Source organism: Sus scrofa, chromosome 9 (assembly GCF_000003025.6).
Source record: "Sus scrofa isolate TJ Tabasco breed Duroc chromosome 9, Sscrofa11.1, whole genome shotgun sequence".
In the NCBI taxonomy this organism is placed as follows: domain Eukaryota; kingdom Metazoa; phylum Chordata; class Mammalia; order Artiodactyla; family Suidae; genus Sus; species Sus scrofa.
The window spans coordinates 60,978,301-60,994,654 of NC_010451.4; the positions used below are offsets into that span (position 1 = coordinate 60,978,301).

General features: G+C 55.7%; 1 protein-coding gene across 5 annotated transcripts in view; it reads left to right on the plus strand.

Annotated features, from left to right (window-relative positions):
* LOC100520582 (beta-galactosidase-1-like protein 2) overlaps window positions 1-15,284 on the plus strand; it is a 39,072-nt gene extending 23,788 nt beyond the window's left edge. The window contains exons 7-19 of one of the 5 annotated variants that reach the window (XM_005667524.3): window positions 978-1,059; window positions 5,258-5,328; window positions 7,996-8,080; window positions 9,475-9,612; window positions 10,083-10,163; window positions 10,480-10,586; window positions 10,712-10,852; window positions 11,022-11,150; window positions 11,400-11,478; window positions 13,308-13,395; window positions 13,571-13,682; window positions 14,065-14,181; window positions 14,344-15,284. In XM_005667524.3, the coding sequence (XP_005667581.1) occupies window positions 978-1,059; window positions 5,258-5,328; window positions 7,996-8,080; window positions 9,475-9,612; window positions 10,083-10,163; window positions 10,480-10,586; window positions 10,712-10,852; window positions 11,022-11,150; window positions 11,400-11,478; window positions 13,308-13,395; window positions 13,571-13,682; window positions 14,065-14,181; window positions 14,344-14,430 (1,317 nt within the window). In that variant the 3' untranslated portion in view covers window positions 14,431-15,284. The remainder of the gene's footprint in view (window positions 1-977; window positions 1,060-5,257; window positions 5,329-7,995; window positions 8,081-9,474; window positions 9,613-10,082; window positions 10,164-10,479; window positions 10,587-10,711; window positions 10,853-11,021; window positions 11,151-11,399; window positions 11,479-13,307; window positions 13,396-13,570; window positions 13,683-14,064; window positions 14,182-14,343) is intronic. The other 4 variants (XM_003130089.4, XM_021063182.1, XM_013979602.2 and 1 more) reach the window with 4 other exon arrangements.

Sequence of the window (16,354 nt, forward strand, 5' to 3'; positions counted from 1 at the left end):
GTTGAAATAGGCAGTCTGGTGGGTTTTTTTTGTTTGTTTGTTTGTTTGTTTGTTTTGGTGTTTTGTTTTGTTTTGTTTTTTGTCTTCTTAGGGCCACACCTGTGGCATATAGAAGTTGCCAAGCTAGGGGTTGAATTGGAGCTATAGCTGCCAGCCGAAGCAACACCAGATCCAAGCTGTATCTGGGACCTATACTGCAGTTTGTGGCAACTCTGGATCCTTAACCCACTGAGTGAGGCCAGGGATCAAACTTGCATCCTCGTGGATACTAGTTGGGTTTGTTTAGAGCTGAGCCACCACGGGGATTCCGAAATAAGCAGTCTTATCATAATATCTGCAGGGAAAATGGTCAGAATGTCCCCCTTGCTGGGGTTTCTGACCCACAGGAGCCGAGGCCCCAGGTAGAGCCCCCAAAGGGAACAGATTGTTCATCAGCTCTGGACCTCATGACACGTGTGTGTGAGACTCCTCATCCGCCCACTTAAATTATCAGTTGGGAGGACTGAATAGGACAGTATGCATTGGGCTTGTGGAAGGCCCACATGACATCCTTAACCACGACCCATGCTGCCTGCAAGGACAGGGACCAGTCCCAGCACAGGGCTTGTTCCTGCCACATCTCCACCCCATGATTGACACCCTTCATGGCACATCGAGCAGAGGGTGGGGTGGGCTTCCCTGAGGGCCCCAGCCCCTCCAGGTGGTGACCTCTCTGAGTGGCTCTGACCAGGCCCGTCAGTCCAGGACCAGCACACCAGGCACCCTGTGGATTGGGAGATGTAAGGACCCCTGGGGCCTGACAGCCTGCTGCAAGGGAGTTCAGCCAGTTGGAGCTTTGTGGAATATGCAGGCAGCTTTCTGTGGAGACCAGTGCTTTCCCTTGAATCTCTCCCTCTTTCTCTCCCGCCTGCCTGTTCCCAGCTGTGTGACATGCAGGGAGTTGAGGCACGACAGACACTCGTCTTGTTCCCCCACAGGCCTTGGAGGACCGGGGTATTGTGGAGCTGCTCTTGACCTCAGACAACGAGGATGGCCTGAGCAAGGGCACGGTGGATGGAGGTACCTGCCCAGAGTCTGGGCCCAGAGACAGTGACAGACTGGGGGCGGGGGCAGCGTGCTTCCCCCACATGGCCTGAGCCAAGTGGAATTCTCGGTTTGCAAGGGGCTGGGCCCCAAAAGCTCTGGGCCCCCGGGGTTGGAGAGTCCATGAGAGATGGGCTCGTGTGGCTGCTTTTTGCTGAGCTTTGGGGCCACTCACAGGGCTCTGCACATGGTGAGACCCTGGGGATGGCAAGATGAGCAAATGAGAAGGTCTAGGGGTTCCTACAAAGAGGGCTGAATAGTTGGTTGAAGAACGGCTGGGTGTGCTGTGTAGAGGGCCCCCAGGTGCCAGGCCCCTCGCTCCCCACCCCAGCCCCAAGCCTGTGCTCTGCCTTCTCTGCCTCAGTTTCCAGGATCCCACATCCCACCTCTCACCTGGAGCGAAGCTGCTCTTCCTTCTGAGCCGGCGCTCCTGCCCTCCCTGCAGAGCTGTCCCTCCGGCCCTTTCACCCCTTTCCCTGTGTCCACACTCACTGGCTTCCTTAGCCCATGGTGAATCTCCTTACTGCCCTCATCTCTCCAAGGTCGCAGTGACTTCCACATGGCCGATTTAAACGGCCAGTGCCCACAGCCTCTGACCCGTCTGATGGTGTCTTTGGTCTCTTTTCCTTGAACCTTCTTCCTCACTTGGCGTGGGGGCAGTTTCTCTGACCACCGCCTCGCTGGTGGGCAGCGCCTTCTTGGTGTCTGCCCATGGTCTTGTCCTTCTCCTGGTGTTTCCCATTGTGTCCACACGGTGGCGCTGTGTCCCTGCGGCAACTTCCAAGTCCGCCTTGCCGCTCAGCCTGGTGGGTCAGGGCCTGGGAGGGGCTGCAGCCATCCTGGGGGCGGGACCCTCTCAGGCTGGAGAAAGTTTCAGCCGCCAGTATCTGAGGAAGGCCCGTCTCCAAGGGCTGCTGGTCCCCACACCCTGTCCACCTCAGGCACCAGCTCCCTGCCCCGCCCCCAGCCCATCGCCTGACGCCATAATGGTGTTTTTCAATGGGTTAAAGATATGATTAAAGACTTTCACAAGGTGTAAAAGTAAAATCATGGAAATGCTTATAAAGAAACAAAGTGTAGCCTCCCCTTCCCACTGCCCAGAAGTGACAGTTCTGAACTGTTTAACCTTCTCTTCTGGCATCTTCCTCCGTACTTCTAAATAACATTCAGGTAGAACTCTGTACTTAAAACTCTTGTTCAGGTTGATAATTTAGTTCTGTCCTGATGCCCTGCCCCACGGCCGGCCCTGATGGACGGTGCCTGCAATGGGAGAGGTAAACATCCCCCTGCATGTGGTCAGGCAGAGCCCGCAGTGTTGTAGTCAGCGTCTGTGATCGGCTCAGTCAGGGATCTGCTCAGTGTAATGAGTGCACTGATTTCCCTTTTCTTTTAAACGTTTTTCTCTTGCTTCTGCTCCTTATCTCTTAAACAAACACTGTCCTGAGGCTCTTCCAGATGCCTACACGCTGCATTCTAATGCAGTCTATCCCTGGCCTTAGGGCAACCCACACACCGCTCTTGGGGCTGGCCCAGGTCTAGTATCTTTTACAAGATTGCTGCCAGAGTTTGAGGACGTCTTAGTCTCAACCCTCTTTTACATCCTATTTGCAATTCGGGTTTCAAGGTGGACTCTGCAGGACTTGCCCTCTTTGAGGCCCTTCTGTGGGTTGTTGGGGTAGCCATTTCTTGCGGTGCTTTCCTGTCTTCTCTGGTTTGGGTTCTTTGTGGACCTGACGTGTGTGTGGGTCTTCTAAGCTGTGTGGCTATTAAGTTGTCATCTCTTCGTGCTGTCCTTTCTGGGTGATGTCCTCTGCTTTCTTCTTTCTTCTCCAAATCCTCATATTTCTTGCATCATGTTTTTCTTGGATATGTATTTTTTTCTCAGAGCATACTTGTCAATGATACCGTCTTTTTGAGTTCCTGTCATGGCATAGTGGTTACCTAATCCGACTAGGAACCATGAGGTTGCGGGTTCGATCCCTGGCCTTGCTCAGTGGGTTAAGGATCTGGTGTTGCCGTGAGCTGTGGTGTAGGTTGCAGACGCGGCTCGGATCCTGCGTTGCTGTGGCTCTGGCACAGGATGGTGGCTACAGCTCTGATTTGACCCCTAGCCTGGGAACCTCCATATGCCATGGGAGCAGCCCTAGAAAAAGGCAAAAAAAGACCAAAAAAAAAAAAAAAAAAGATACCGTCTTCTCTGTGTCTGAGGATATTTCATTTCACTCGTGGGATATGGAGGTTCCCAGGCTAGGGGCCTAATCGGAGCTACAGCTGCCAGCCTAAACCAGAGCCACAGCAACGCCAGACCCAAGCTGTGTCTGTGACCTACACCACAGCTCACAGCGATGCTGTATCCTTAACCCACTGAGCGAGACCAAGGATCAAACCTGCGTCCTCATGGTTCCTAGTTGGATTCGTTTCCACTGCGCCACCATGGGAACTCCTTCTTTTTTTTTTAATTTTCTTTTTTCATGTTTTATTTTCATTTTCAGTTTTGCTATTTCTGGATGAACTCCTTTAATCATGTGGAAATATTTGATTTTTTTCTTTTTTTTTAATTTATATAATGATTTTTATTTTTTTCCATTATAGCTAGTTTACAGTGTTCTGTTAATTTTCTGCTGTACAGCATGGTGACCCAGTTACACATAAATGTATACATTCTTTTTTCTCAAAATGGATTAGCAATAAGATCCTGCTGTGTAGCACTGGAAACTATATCTAGTCACTTATGATGGAGCAGGATAATGTGAGAAAAAAGAATGTACACATGTATGTGTAACTGGGTCACTTTTTCTTAAAACACATGTTCTCAATTTTCCACGTTGTTTGTGGGGGCGGATTTTCTGGATTGTCTGGCTCTTAACCAAGCAGTTTGAGGAAGAGGCATAAAGCAGCCTCTTGGGAGCTGAGTGGGGTGGCTGGGACCAGTGCTCCTCCCAGTGGGGTGATTGGACCAAAGCAGCTGTTCAGTGAGGGAACCAGGTGCAGGTGTGGGAGGTGCTGCCTTTTGTGGGATTAAGTGATTGTGGAGGGGAGCCCTGTGGGCCATCACTGCGGGTATCTGGGGACAGAAACCACCTCCCAGACTTTGCAGTGCCTGCTCCCTCCATGTCCTGGCCTGCCCAGGCTCCATTTTCCTGGGAAGGAGGATGGAGGCAGGGGAAGTGGGGAGGCCTGGGCAGGAGAGGTGGGGAGGCCTTGGGCTGGGGCCGGTTGTCACTCTGCTCTCACAGGCCCCTTTCCAGGCTCCCAAGGTTTCCTGACTGGTCATCTCTGCTGTGTCTCCTCTCCCATCCTTGCCTGCTGCAGTCCCTCTTCATCTCTGGGTGTGGGAGTGGGAGGGGAGTGGTGAGAGGATGGTGGGGGGGGTGGAGATGGGTGGGAGTGGAGTGGGGGTGGGAAAGGGTGCAGTGCTCACTCCATGACACCAATCTTTGGGCGCCTGGGGTTCTGCCGGGTCAGTTTCAGACCGGCCCCCTGTCTTCAGGGGTCTCCACTTTAGGTGAGGAGAGTCTGGATGTGGGGTCTTACCCAGACCAGGTGGGTGAGACCAGCCACATGACCTTGAGCCGCACTGGCTATACCGCCTTCCCAGGCCTGAGGGATCTCAGGCTAGGACCGTTGCGTGTGAAGCCCTCCATCCAGGGACAAGAAGCGGGCAAGGCATCTCAGAGCCATGCTCCTCCGCACTGGGGTCAGCCTACGTCCATGGCCATGGGCCAAACTCAACACCTCTCTCTCGGGCACACCTGCCCCTGGTTGAGAGCCATTTAAAATACCACTGGGGTGAAAGACAAAACTAGCCTTCCTCTAAGACATAAAAGAGTCTGCATTTATGTTGCACCCTGGAGGTGCAAAGAAAGATCAGACTTCAGGCTCCTGTAAAAGAGTAATTAACAGAAATGGTTAATTCGGTGGTTGTAAAAATTAACGTTAATCAAGAACAGATGCTAAGTGAGAGGATCTCCGTAAGGCCGGTGCTTGAGTGGTGGAGTTTCCAAGATGAACAAGGTAAATCTTTAGGTGTCAGAGGAACTAAACTGTGATTGGAGGTGGCAGACACTGTCAAGATGCGTTTCTGTGCTGGTGAGTTGAGGATGGTGTGGGGAGTTCAGAAAGCCTTCCCAGCGTGGGGACAATTCTCTGTTCTCTGTCCTCCTTCCACCTGCAGTGCTGGCCACCATCAACTTACAGTCACAAAATGAGCTGCGCTTGTTACACAACTTTCTCCAGAGTGTCCAGGTGAGTCACGCTGGGGTGGCCGCCGCCCTGCTCAGCATGCCTGGGGTTCTAGCAGCTTAGATGGGAGGGGAGGCCTTGCAGCTCTGGGCCCCTTCCCCACTGCGAGTCCTACCTGCACCCGCGTTGCCTGTCCCTGGTGAGGGAGGCCATGTCGGCTCGTGCATGGAGGTGGTTTCTCACCTCTTGAGAAAGGGGCCCTTTTGGAAGCTCTAGGCCTGATGTGCTCACAGAGGCCCTTGGCTGGACTTTTGTGGGCTCAGCTAGCCCCAGCTGTGCTCAGTGTGCACCCTCGAATTGAAGGGGAGACGCGTCCCTGCCCTGTGTCTGACCTTTAGCTTGTCAGGCCATTCTGGGCCCAGAAGACTGTTGTCACCAGCTAGACATGGGTCTGGTCCATCCAGGCCAGAGGGAGAGAGGAGCTGCTGGCTGTATGTCTCCTCCATCCAACTAATGGGATTGTCCCATTCCCACTGATTTCTGCTGTCTTGGGTTCGAGTTCTCTCCTAAGGGGAGAGATGATCTGGCCAAGGCAGGGGTGGCCATTGGCAGCACGGAGGCTGCCCGGTGCCCAGTTACAGGGGCAGGTACTGCTTGGGGCCTGTATCCATCAGGGCTGTTGGAGGGTTCCTCCTCACATCCCCATGAATAGATGCCACTGGGGATGCTGGGTGTCTCCCAGTTCAGCTGCTCCTTTTCAGAGCAGAGATGGTGTCCAGGGCTCAGTCACATGAGGCCCCCAAGGCAGTGTGAGGCCAGCAAGGCTGAGGGCCACCGTGTGCTGCTGGGGTTCAGAGACAGGTGGGCTGGGCAAGGGGCAGCCAGGAGAAGGTGGGATGGGATGTGCCAGGTCCCTGGGCAGGCTGCTTGGCAGCTCCGGGAGAGCATGTGCAGGAGGGCCCAGGCCCAGCCCCCTCCCTTCCTCCCTCCTCTGCCCTATACCAGACCTGCTGTGTGTGTGGGTCTGAGACCACAGGCTCTCTGTCTTCAGGGAGTTTGTGACTCATCTGGGAATATGTGTTAAGTAAACAGTTGCTGCAGAACTGAGTAGGAGCATCCTTGAGCTTATCCAGCACAGACTGTGTGCTGCCACGCCCACGCGTTGCTGCGACCCCGTCCCTCCTTTCTCTTCTCTCTTCTGTGAAGTGGGGATCTTGCTGGTACCTGCTTGCAGGGATGTTCGCAGGTAAATGGGGGAATGTTTTGGGAGCACCCAGGACAGTTGTGCTCCCCATGGGCTCCTCCAGAGTCATCCCAAAAGATGTGACCCCAGGCCTCGTGCCTGCTGCTCAGCTGCGTTTTTTTCCTCCTGAAGGGGCCGTGCACAGGTCCCTATTCGGATCAGAGGTCCCTTTGGGCAGTTGGTGCAGCCTTGCCCTACCTCACTCGACTGCACCTTGCCAGCCTCAGTGTGTGTCCAGTGATGAGAGGCTGGATGGGGATGTCTTCAGGGCCTCCCCTGGGCCAGGCTGTGCGAGCTGAGGGCTCTAGTGCTTCGTTTCCTGTGTCTCCCAGGAGCCACATGTAGGCCATTTATACTTAGACACAGATCCCAGGACTGTGAGCCCCCGGTAGTGGCAGGTCAGGGAGTTTAGCACAGTCTGTGCAGAGCCTGGGCCGTTGGTGGACAGCCCGGCCCCAGCCCTCAGTCAAGGATCCCTCCTGGTGCTACATGGAGACTGCTGACATTTACAACTGAGTGACTGTCTTTAGTGACCTAAACATGGTACGTATGTCCCCTTAGGAGGTAGGCAGCCGGAAGAAAACCAAGCCACTGGTCTTGCTAGAAAATTGTAACTTCTGTGGCCTTTCCATAAATCTGCCATCATTGTGCTTGGGACAGCAACACGCTATGCACACAGTAGCTCCTGATGGTCAGGCTCTTGGTGACAGAGGAGGCAGACAGTGCATGAGGAAGGCCAGTCTTAGTCCCAGTGCCTCCCCCAGCTGCTTCATCACACTTGGCAGAGTAGACCAGGGCCGGGGAGCAATTTCTGCCTCCCTGGGGCAGTCCTTCCCTGAAATCAGCATCCGGAAGCGATGATGCTAGGCTCTTGAGCATCTGGGCCAGGGCGGGAAGCTGGGCATCGTGGCAGCAGAGCCTGCACTGGTGATGGCTGTAATGCCCTGATCTTCTGGCCCAGTTTGCAAACTTCTGTTAACACTAAGCTGGACCGGGGAGACGGGCTGCTCTGTAGCTCTCTGCCTCCTCCAGCCAATGGGACGCAGCCACTGAGTGTCTATGTCCATGGCCTGCCTCTCAGAGGCGGTTTTCCCTGGTAGAATGTCCTCCTTCCCTGAAGAAGACACACAAGGCTTGGCTTGATTCAGAAAGCAGGCTGAGGTAGGGGACCACGAGGCAGGTTCTGGCGAGGGCTCCCCTTGGCGGGGTTGGGGGGTTGCGCTTTCCTCGCTGGAACCTTAGGTGGCACTGACACCATGTTGAGGCCCAAAGGGGTCTGCGGCCCCCCTTTGGTAGTTTCACCCCATCCCCGCACATGGAGAATAAGCAGGTGCGAGGCATTTGGGGCTCACCCATGCTCTGCTCGCAGCAGCCTCCGAGGCCAGGTGTATAACCAGGGAAGGGCTGGGAGGACGGAGGTGCCAGCACCTCCCCAGAAGGGCTCCCCATCCACCTGGCCGGCTAACATCTGTCTTTGTGGTGCGCAGGGCGTCCGGCCCAAGATGGTGATGGAGTACTGGACGGGCTGGTTTGACTCATGGGGCGGCCCCCACCACATCCTGGATACCTCAGGTGGGTGCTCTGCAGGGCCCACCACAGCCCGTGTGCTACCTCAGGAGTAAATTCCAGACAAGCTGCTAATGGATGCGAACTGGCCATAGGGTGTGGGGCTCCAGGAATCTCCCTGTGTAGGCAGCTCTTGAGAGTCCACAGTCATTTGTCTTGACGGCTGAAGTGAGTATCGAACGTTGCTTTGGGCCGTCTTTGTAATTAGTTAGTAACGCATGCCTGTTGTGGACATCCAGCTAGTACAGGGAATGGATGAAGAAGTAAACAGCGCAGAGCCTGGAGCAGCTGTTTCGCTGTGTGCAGTGCAGGCACCCTGTCTCTCCATGGGTGCATGTACAGGTGGAGATGTGGGCAGTGCAGGCGTGTCTGCTCCTCTCCTGCTTGTGCCAGTGCAAGACAAAAAAGCACAGCTTCCTGCACCACTGTTTTAAAGAATGCAGGAGTTCCCATCATGGCTCAGCAGGAATGAATCTGTCTAGGATCCATGAGGACGAAGGTTCAATCCCTGGCTTCGCTCAGTGGGATATAAAGATCTGGCGTTGCGGTGAGCTGTGGTGTAGGTCGCAGACACAGCTCGGATCCCGTGTTGCTATGGCTGTGGAAAAGGCCAGAGGCTACAGCTCTGATTCAACCCCTAGCCTGGGAACCTCCATGTGCCGCAGGTGTGGCCCTAAAATAACAAAAACGAAAAAATAAAATAAAATAAAGACTGCAGAGGACCCTGTTGTGCTTCAGACTAACCCACAGCCCCTTTTGAGGACCCGAGTGTTTCTAGGGACTGTGTTAAGGACCTCATTCAGCGAGCACCTCTGCACATCTGTTTAGCTCACCTGGCATGTTTTTCCAGGACAGGTTCCCAGCAGTAGCGCAGCTTCGTTCAAGCAGGTTTGATCTGTATTTACTGCCCAGGCCCCGGAAGAGTAGCTGTCCTTTTCCTCTGCTGTTAAGCTAGATGCCCATTTCCCACAGCAGCATCTACGCTGAGTGTTCAGTAACGCCAGCCATTGCCAGTTGGCTAGTCCTTGTTTAGTTCTCACATCTGTGGCCAACACTGAGGTTTTAAACTACACATAGATACGTATTAGGTGTGGGTGTTACCCTTCTGCTTTATTGTCCGAGTCACAGTCTCTGTCTCCAGGCGGGGGCGGGGAGGAGGTCACAACTGGGTCTTGCACTCTCTCTTGCTGTATGAGTGTCTGCGTGAGTGTTCCAGCGGGGGAGCCCACTGGGTGGGCTGGGGACTGTCTGTGCTGCTGACCGTCCTGCAGACTTGAACGCAGCCGGAAGCCTGGGCTCTGGGGCCACATTCCTCGTCCTGAGGGAAGCTGGAGGATGGGGTAGTGAGGGGGCTTTGAGAGGGGCTGGGCTCACGGCCATTTCCTGTGCCACCTCCACAGAAGTGTTGAGGACAGTGTCTGCCATCATTGACGCTGGCGCCTCTATCAACCTCTACATGTTTCACGGGGGCACCAACTTTGGCTTTATCAACGGAGCCATGCACTTTCAGGACTACATGTCTGACGTCACCAGCTATGGCAAGTTTCCCCTGATGCGCCCCTGGGACACCCGCCTGAGTGCCTGGGCTCTTGAGGGGAGTCCCTCAGGGACAGCACCTGGCACCTTTAATGCCAAGCAAGGTTTTGTCTGGAGGGTCACTTTTAAACGTCCAGAGCTATAGGAGACAAGCCAGCTGACGTGCCTGGGCCTTTGGGAGTCTGCTGGGGGCATGGGCTTGGGAGAGAAGGCTCTCAGGAGGGGGCAGCCCTTCTCCCAAGTCAGAGCATGTGATGGGGTGACCCTGGCCCCCACCTGCAAACGTAGGGCAGTTCAGGTGGCGTTTCATGGTGTTTAGTCTGGGTGGTGCTTTGATGGCTCCCCCCAAGTGCTTTGCCTCCCAAATGGCTGGGGCGAGGACCCTGCCACCAGCCCAATTCCTCTCTTCTCTGTTTGCTGCCAGGACACTGTCCTGGGGTCTGAGTCTGTGATGGTGCCTGGTGTCTTGCAGACTACGACGCGGTGCTGACAGAGGCCGGGGACTACACCCCAAAGTACATCAGGCTCCGGGAACTCTTTGGCTCCATCTCAGGTGCCCGAACATGCAGGCTCAGGCCACCCAGCTTGGCCCAGCTTCTGCTCTAAGACTCCCCACCCCCCACCTCACCCCACTTGATCGTGTGCAGGGATGTCCTAGACCAGGGCAGGGAGTTTAAGAGGCTGTTTTCCTCACGGGTGGAGTCTTGCCAGCTTCACCTTCTTGCAGGTGTCAAGGTTCCTGAGGACGTGAGGAAGCCCCTGTCCGCCTGCAGCCCAGCCTCCTGGCAGGGTATGGGCAGGGCCAGGAGTGGCCTGCTCCTGCGATAAGGAGGCTGGGGGACACAATGACTTCATCCTTTGGGTTGCAGGTGCCTCTCTCCCTCTCCCGCCTGACCTTCTTCCAAAGGTTAGGTACGAACCAGTGGTGCCAGCTTTCTACCTGTCCCTGTGGGATGCCCTGCCCTACATAAAGGAGGTGAGTGCTATGGGTGGGCCATGGGCTGACCCCGAGGCAGAGAAAACCCACTGCACAGCATCAGGTCTGCACCCTCCAGAGGGTGAGGCCACGGCCTCTCTGCCTCCCACCTTGCCTCTGTGCAGCCAGTCACCTCAGAGAAGCCGGTCAACATGGAGAACCTCCCGATAAATGATGGGAATGGGCAGTCCTTTGGGTACACGTTATATGAGACCACCATCACCTCCTCTGGCATCCTCAGTGCCCTTGTGCGTGACCGGGGACAGGTAAGAGCATGCCCTCCATGACCTACTGCTCACCTGACCCCTTCCCTGAATGCTCACAAGCATAGAACCCGCATACAGAGAGGGCCCTCACTGCTGGCCGAGCTGTCCACCTCAGCTGGCACCCTGGGCCTCTGTCCCCCACCACCTGCCGCCACCTTTGTCTGCCCAGACAGGACCCCCTCTGCCTCCCTCTGCCCACTTGGTGTCCCGCCTGCTCCCTTGGCAGGTGTTCCTGAACACGGAGACCATAGGGTTCCTGGACTATAAAACCAAGAAGATCCCCATCCCTTTGATCCAGGTTTGTCCTTGGGATGGGGATGGCAGGTGCCAGCGCCTCTTGGGCAAGCATGGCGGGTCATGGAGGTTAGACCTGGACCAGGGGGCTGCATGTCTGTGGAGGGGTGGGTATGGCTTTCTGATCAGCCAGGACCCTCGCTCATGTCCTCAGAGCTTAGAGAGAACAGGGCTCTGCAGAGAATCCCAAAGGGCAGTTGTGACTGGAGGTTGGGACTCAGGCTTCCGTCAGTGTCCTCTGTGTTCCTGGCAGGGGTTCACGATACTGAGAATCTTGGTGGAGAATTGTGGGCGAGTCAACTATGGGGAGAACATCGACAACCAGCGCAAAGGTGAGTCACAGCACATGCCTGGCTTCCCCTCCTTCATAGCAGCATAAATGCCTGCAGCTCATGGAGGCAGGGTGGGTCTTGGAGGCTCATGTGGGGAACTGGGGTCCTGGAGGCCATGAGAGGGAATTGAGGTCCTGAAGGCCACAGGAGGGAGGTGGGTCCTGGAGGCCCTGGGAGGGAATTGGGGTCATGGAGGCCATTGGAAGGAGGTCGTTCCTAGAGGCCGTTGGAAGGAACTGGGGTCCCACAGGCTGTTGGAGGGAGGTGGGTCCTGGAGGCCCTGGGATGAAACTGAGGTCATGGAGGCCATTGGAGGGAGATTGTTCATAGAGGCCATTGGAGGGAACTGGGATCCTGGAGGCCCATGGAGGGAGGGAGGTCCTGGAGGCCATTGGAGGGAACTGGGGTCATGGAGGCCATTGGATGGAGGTTGGGCCTAGAGGCCTTTGGAGGGAATTGGGGTCCTGGAGGCCCATCAGAGGGAGATGGAGTCATGGAGGCCCATGGGATCAGGGTGGCATAGGACTCCTGCCTTATTGGTTCTTCTGACTGAATTTCTTTTCTTGGTCCTCCTTGGAAACCCATCTCTGATCTCATTTGTGTGGAGAGAGGACATAGGACACATGCAACAAAGTGCTCTTGATGGCATGCTCCTCTAGGAATAGTCCATCAATTCATCTCATGTTTCCTGGCCTTCTAAACTTTCTCTGCTTGTTTGCCACTTTTTTCTTCATCTGTCTAGCAGAATGTGGGTGTCTTTATATAATTTATGAAATAAAACCCCAGATGATGAACCCTACCTGGTGGCCTCCTAGCTCTTGTGGGTATTTGCCTTTAATGAGGACATGCAGCCCCCTCCACCTTGGGGAAGTGGTGTGACCCCACCACTGGGAGGCTCTTGGATCCTGGGGCTGGGCCCCTCCTGCAGAGTCTCAGTACCCAGGCTTCCCTCCCCTCCTCTGCGAGTCCCTGACTTCCTGGCTGGGTCTCACTTCTTCCCTAAGGCGCTGCCTGTGCAGGCTGCCTCATTTCCTCTGTTCTCCCTGGGGTGGAGGGGATTGCAGCCTGACCCAGGCCCTGCCCAGGGTGTGCAGTCCTGTCCCCTGGAATGTTTCAGAACTGTGCATGTTCCCTACACCGCCCCCCAACCCCCTGGCCCCAGCCACCTGTGCCCGCCTTTTAGAGTCTGCAGGCTCCCAAGCCTGTTTGCATCCCCCAGCCTGTCTGGTTCCTGCTCTGAGTAGCTCCATGACCAGAGCGCCCCAGGATACCTTGCAGGCCCTTTCTCAGGCTCCAAGGAATCACTCTTCTAGTGTGTACTGGGCCTCAGACTTCGGTGTCTGGTCACGGAGCTGTGTGTTCACAATTTAAATACATTAAAAAAAACTTCAATCCTAGGTTGATTTCTGACTGAATTACTAGGTCTCTTTCGTCTGGGGCCCACCAAACTGACCTTGAAGTTAGTCTGAAGTGCTGTGACCTCTTGGTCCTCTGTCCTCTTGGCCTCATTTCATACTGTTGGAATCCTCAGCCCTCAGAAGGGAGCCTCCCCCTCAGAGAGGCCAAGACTGTTCTCACCGGGACATCCTGGCTGACACTGCCCTCTGACATTGCCCTCAGGTGCCACATCCTAGGGCCTGGCAAAAGCTGTTGTGGCTTGCTCTGCTTTGGGTTTGATGCCATGCGAAGAACCCCTCAGGGAGCTGGCATTTCAGGAGTCCTTACTTGAACTTACCAGAAACGTTCTGTGTATGTGCCTGACTGGCCAGGCAGCTGTCCTCCCGCCCTCACTGTTGGCCTTGCTCAGTGTCCCCGCTTCCTTCCCACAGGTCTCATTGGAGATATCTATCTGAATGATACTCCCCTGAAAAAATTCAAGATCTACAGCCTGGATATGAAGAAGAGCTTTTTTCAGAGGTGGGCCCCCTGCCTGCTGCCGCCTAGGAGGCCCCAGGCTGCCCTGACAACACTCACAGCATTTCTGTGACACCCCTGGTTAACAGGCAAGGGCTGGGGGCGGGGGGCGCTTGGAACAGGATGCAGGACGAGGCCAATCTGAGCAAGCGCCCCCCCCCCCTCATCCTGTCTGTAGGTTCACTGCGGAGAAGTGGGACCCTGTGCCTGGGGTGCCTACGTTGCCTGCCTTCTTCTTGGGGGCTTTGTCGGTCACCAGCTTCCCCTATGACACCTTTGTGAAGTTAGAGGTCTGTAGCCCCGCCCGCCCAGGTTTTCTGGGCTCCTCTCCTTGGCCCCCTGCCTGGAGCTCAGGCTCCCGGAGTGCCCACGCCACCTGTGCCCACAAGGTCTCCGTCTTTTCCTTCCTGGGTGGGAGGAGTGGGCTCGGAACAGAGGGACCACCTGGGGGCTTCTCAGATCCTGGCTTCTAGGTCCTGTGAGGGCTGCTTTCAGCGCTGGTGGGCACAGGGGCTCGAACTCCCCACCAGGTTGATAACTGCATGGCTGTCGGAAAGAGTCTGTGTTGGTCCCTTAGGAGCTGAGAGAAGAGCTCACAGCTTGTGTCTGTGTCTCTGCCTCCTGTGGGGTGGTTCGCATTGTCTGCTAACCCCTCCCCTACTTTGTTTAAAGGGCTGGGAGAAGGGGGTTGTGTTTGTCAACGGCTATAACCTTGGACGCTACTGGAATATTGGGCCCCAGGAGACCCTCTACCTCCCAGGGGTCTGGTTGAACGAAGGCATCAACCAGGTAGGAGTACTTTTCCTGAGACCCCTTCTTGTCCCTGCCCTCCCTGGGTCACAGAGTTTCCCTGGGGGGGCTGTTGGTGAGCAGGAGGGACAGAAGTCCTGGCCAGCCCCTTCCCTTAGGGCCCTGATGTGGCTCTAAGATGGACCAGCCGTCTCCCCCCAGGTCATTGTCTTCGAGGAGATGATGCAGGGCCCAGTGATCCAGTTCATGGAAATGCCCTACCTGGGCCGGCAGCAGTACGTGGAATGAGCAGCTCCAGACCTGCTGGCAGAGCAGCATCAGATGGCTCCTCTTCTCCCTTGCTCCCCCACCATCTGGGTGCTGCTGTCTCCCACTTCCTGTTTGGAGTGTCCCTCAGGCTCGGCCCTGTCCCGGCTGCAGTTCAGACCTTCACCCTGCTGAACCCAAGAAGAGGGAAGGACCTGCTCTTCCCTGAAGAGTTTCCTGACTGCTCTGTAGCTGTTGCCTTCTGATTCCCCTGCTCCCTTGGGGGCAGCAGGGGGCGGGAGGGAGAGGGTCTCTGGGTGGGACTGATAACACCCAGGGCTTGGGAGAGGCCCTGCCGAGTGGGGCACGACTCTGGGACCCGGTTTGCTCTATGAATGTCCCCCTGGACCAGCCATGCGCCTCATCCCTGTGGCCCCCATTTCTGAGCTGGCAAGCATGTCAACCATTTGTGGAGGATGGGGCCCCTGAGCTGGTGAGTTCCTTGGTCACAGTGCCCAGGCCTTCTCTGCAATTCTGCAGGTCCACTGGAGGGACTCCAGCCCCCTTTCATTCCCACTCTGAAGGCATCTGACAGTCAGAAATATTCAGCACCTGTCTTCTGAGTTAGAGTATTTCCAGCCTCACTCCAAGAGAAGCAGCATCAGCTAAGGAGGAGAGGGAGTTGTTCTGAGAGGGTTCAGGAGGATGAAGGCAGAAGGCACAGCTGCGGGGACGTTGGCAGGAATGTTGTGGTTCCAGGGCCAGGTGACAGGGGAGGGGCGTCCTTCCTTCCCAGTTGTCCATCCAGACCTCAGGGCTGGTCCAGGGATCGAGTCCCATGTTTTGGCTCAGGTGTGCTCCTCTGCATTGCAATAAAGCAACGGAGTTGAATTGGATCCTCCTTGATGTTTCTCTGATCCTGTTTGTGTGCTGGGAGCAGGGGTGACAGCTCTGTGGGGCTGGGCACACAGTTGGCCCCGCTGGTGCCATGTGAGGCGGACTCGGCCCCTTCCTGTGTGGGGAGACTGCCGCACGGCCAGGAGCTGCATGTGCCCTGGTCATTGTAGTGAGTTTGCTTTCCAAATGACATTTGGGTGCTCCTGTACAAATGCAATCTTTAGTAACAGTCCAAGGCGAAGAGCAGATTCCTCCTGGGAGTGGGGAGTAATCAGGGAGCAGGCTGAGGCTCCCAGTCACCCCACCGGCATCCTATGCTTGACTTAGGAAGGGTCTGTACTGGGGCACTTGCAGCCCCTAGGCCCAATAGCTGAGCTGGGTCAAGGACAGTCACAGAGCTCTGGGCCTGAGGGTCCTGCTGGGGACAGAACAAGGGAGCTTATTGAAGCAAACATGGTGGGTGGAATGGAAAGCACAGAGCTGAGACATGGACGAGACCAGGTTCTGTGGGCACAGCCAGCACTCAGGGGGAGTGTCGTTCCCCAAGGCATGTGGGTGGGCTTCTGCTGGGGAGTGTGGCAGGGAGCTGAGGTTTAAAGGACTCTGTCTGCAGGTCTTTCCTGGTTAAGGTTCTCCTGGGTCCATCTCACCTGCCCAGTGACTAGCTTCTCTGTCCAAGCATCTCAGCAGGGAGCACCCTCTGGGTTTGTTGAAGGTTTGTCCGATCTTCCCACCGGGCATCCTCTTTAGAAGACTCCTCATGAGCCCACCCTCTCAGTGTGAGAGGTCTCAGGCCCCATTGCAGCTTCTTCCCTCCATTTACACTTGCTGCAGGAGGCCGCCCCTGCCCCCCACCCCCAACAGGGCTTGTTCTCTCCAATATCCATCCCAGTCCGAGCTCCAGGGACTCTGGCTGATGTCTAAGAACTCACTTCTCCTGTGTGTGTAACAGGCACATGACTCCGAACTCCATCACCCCATGTTACCTCCTGCAGTCACCCCAGGGCAGCGGATACAATTGTGTGTCTCAGGTTATCTTTGGCTCCTCTCATACCCATGTCAGGTCCAT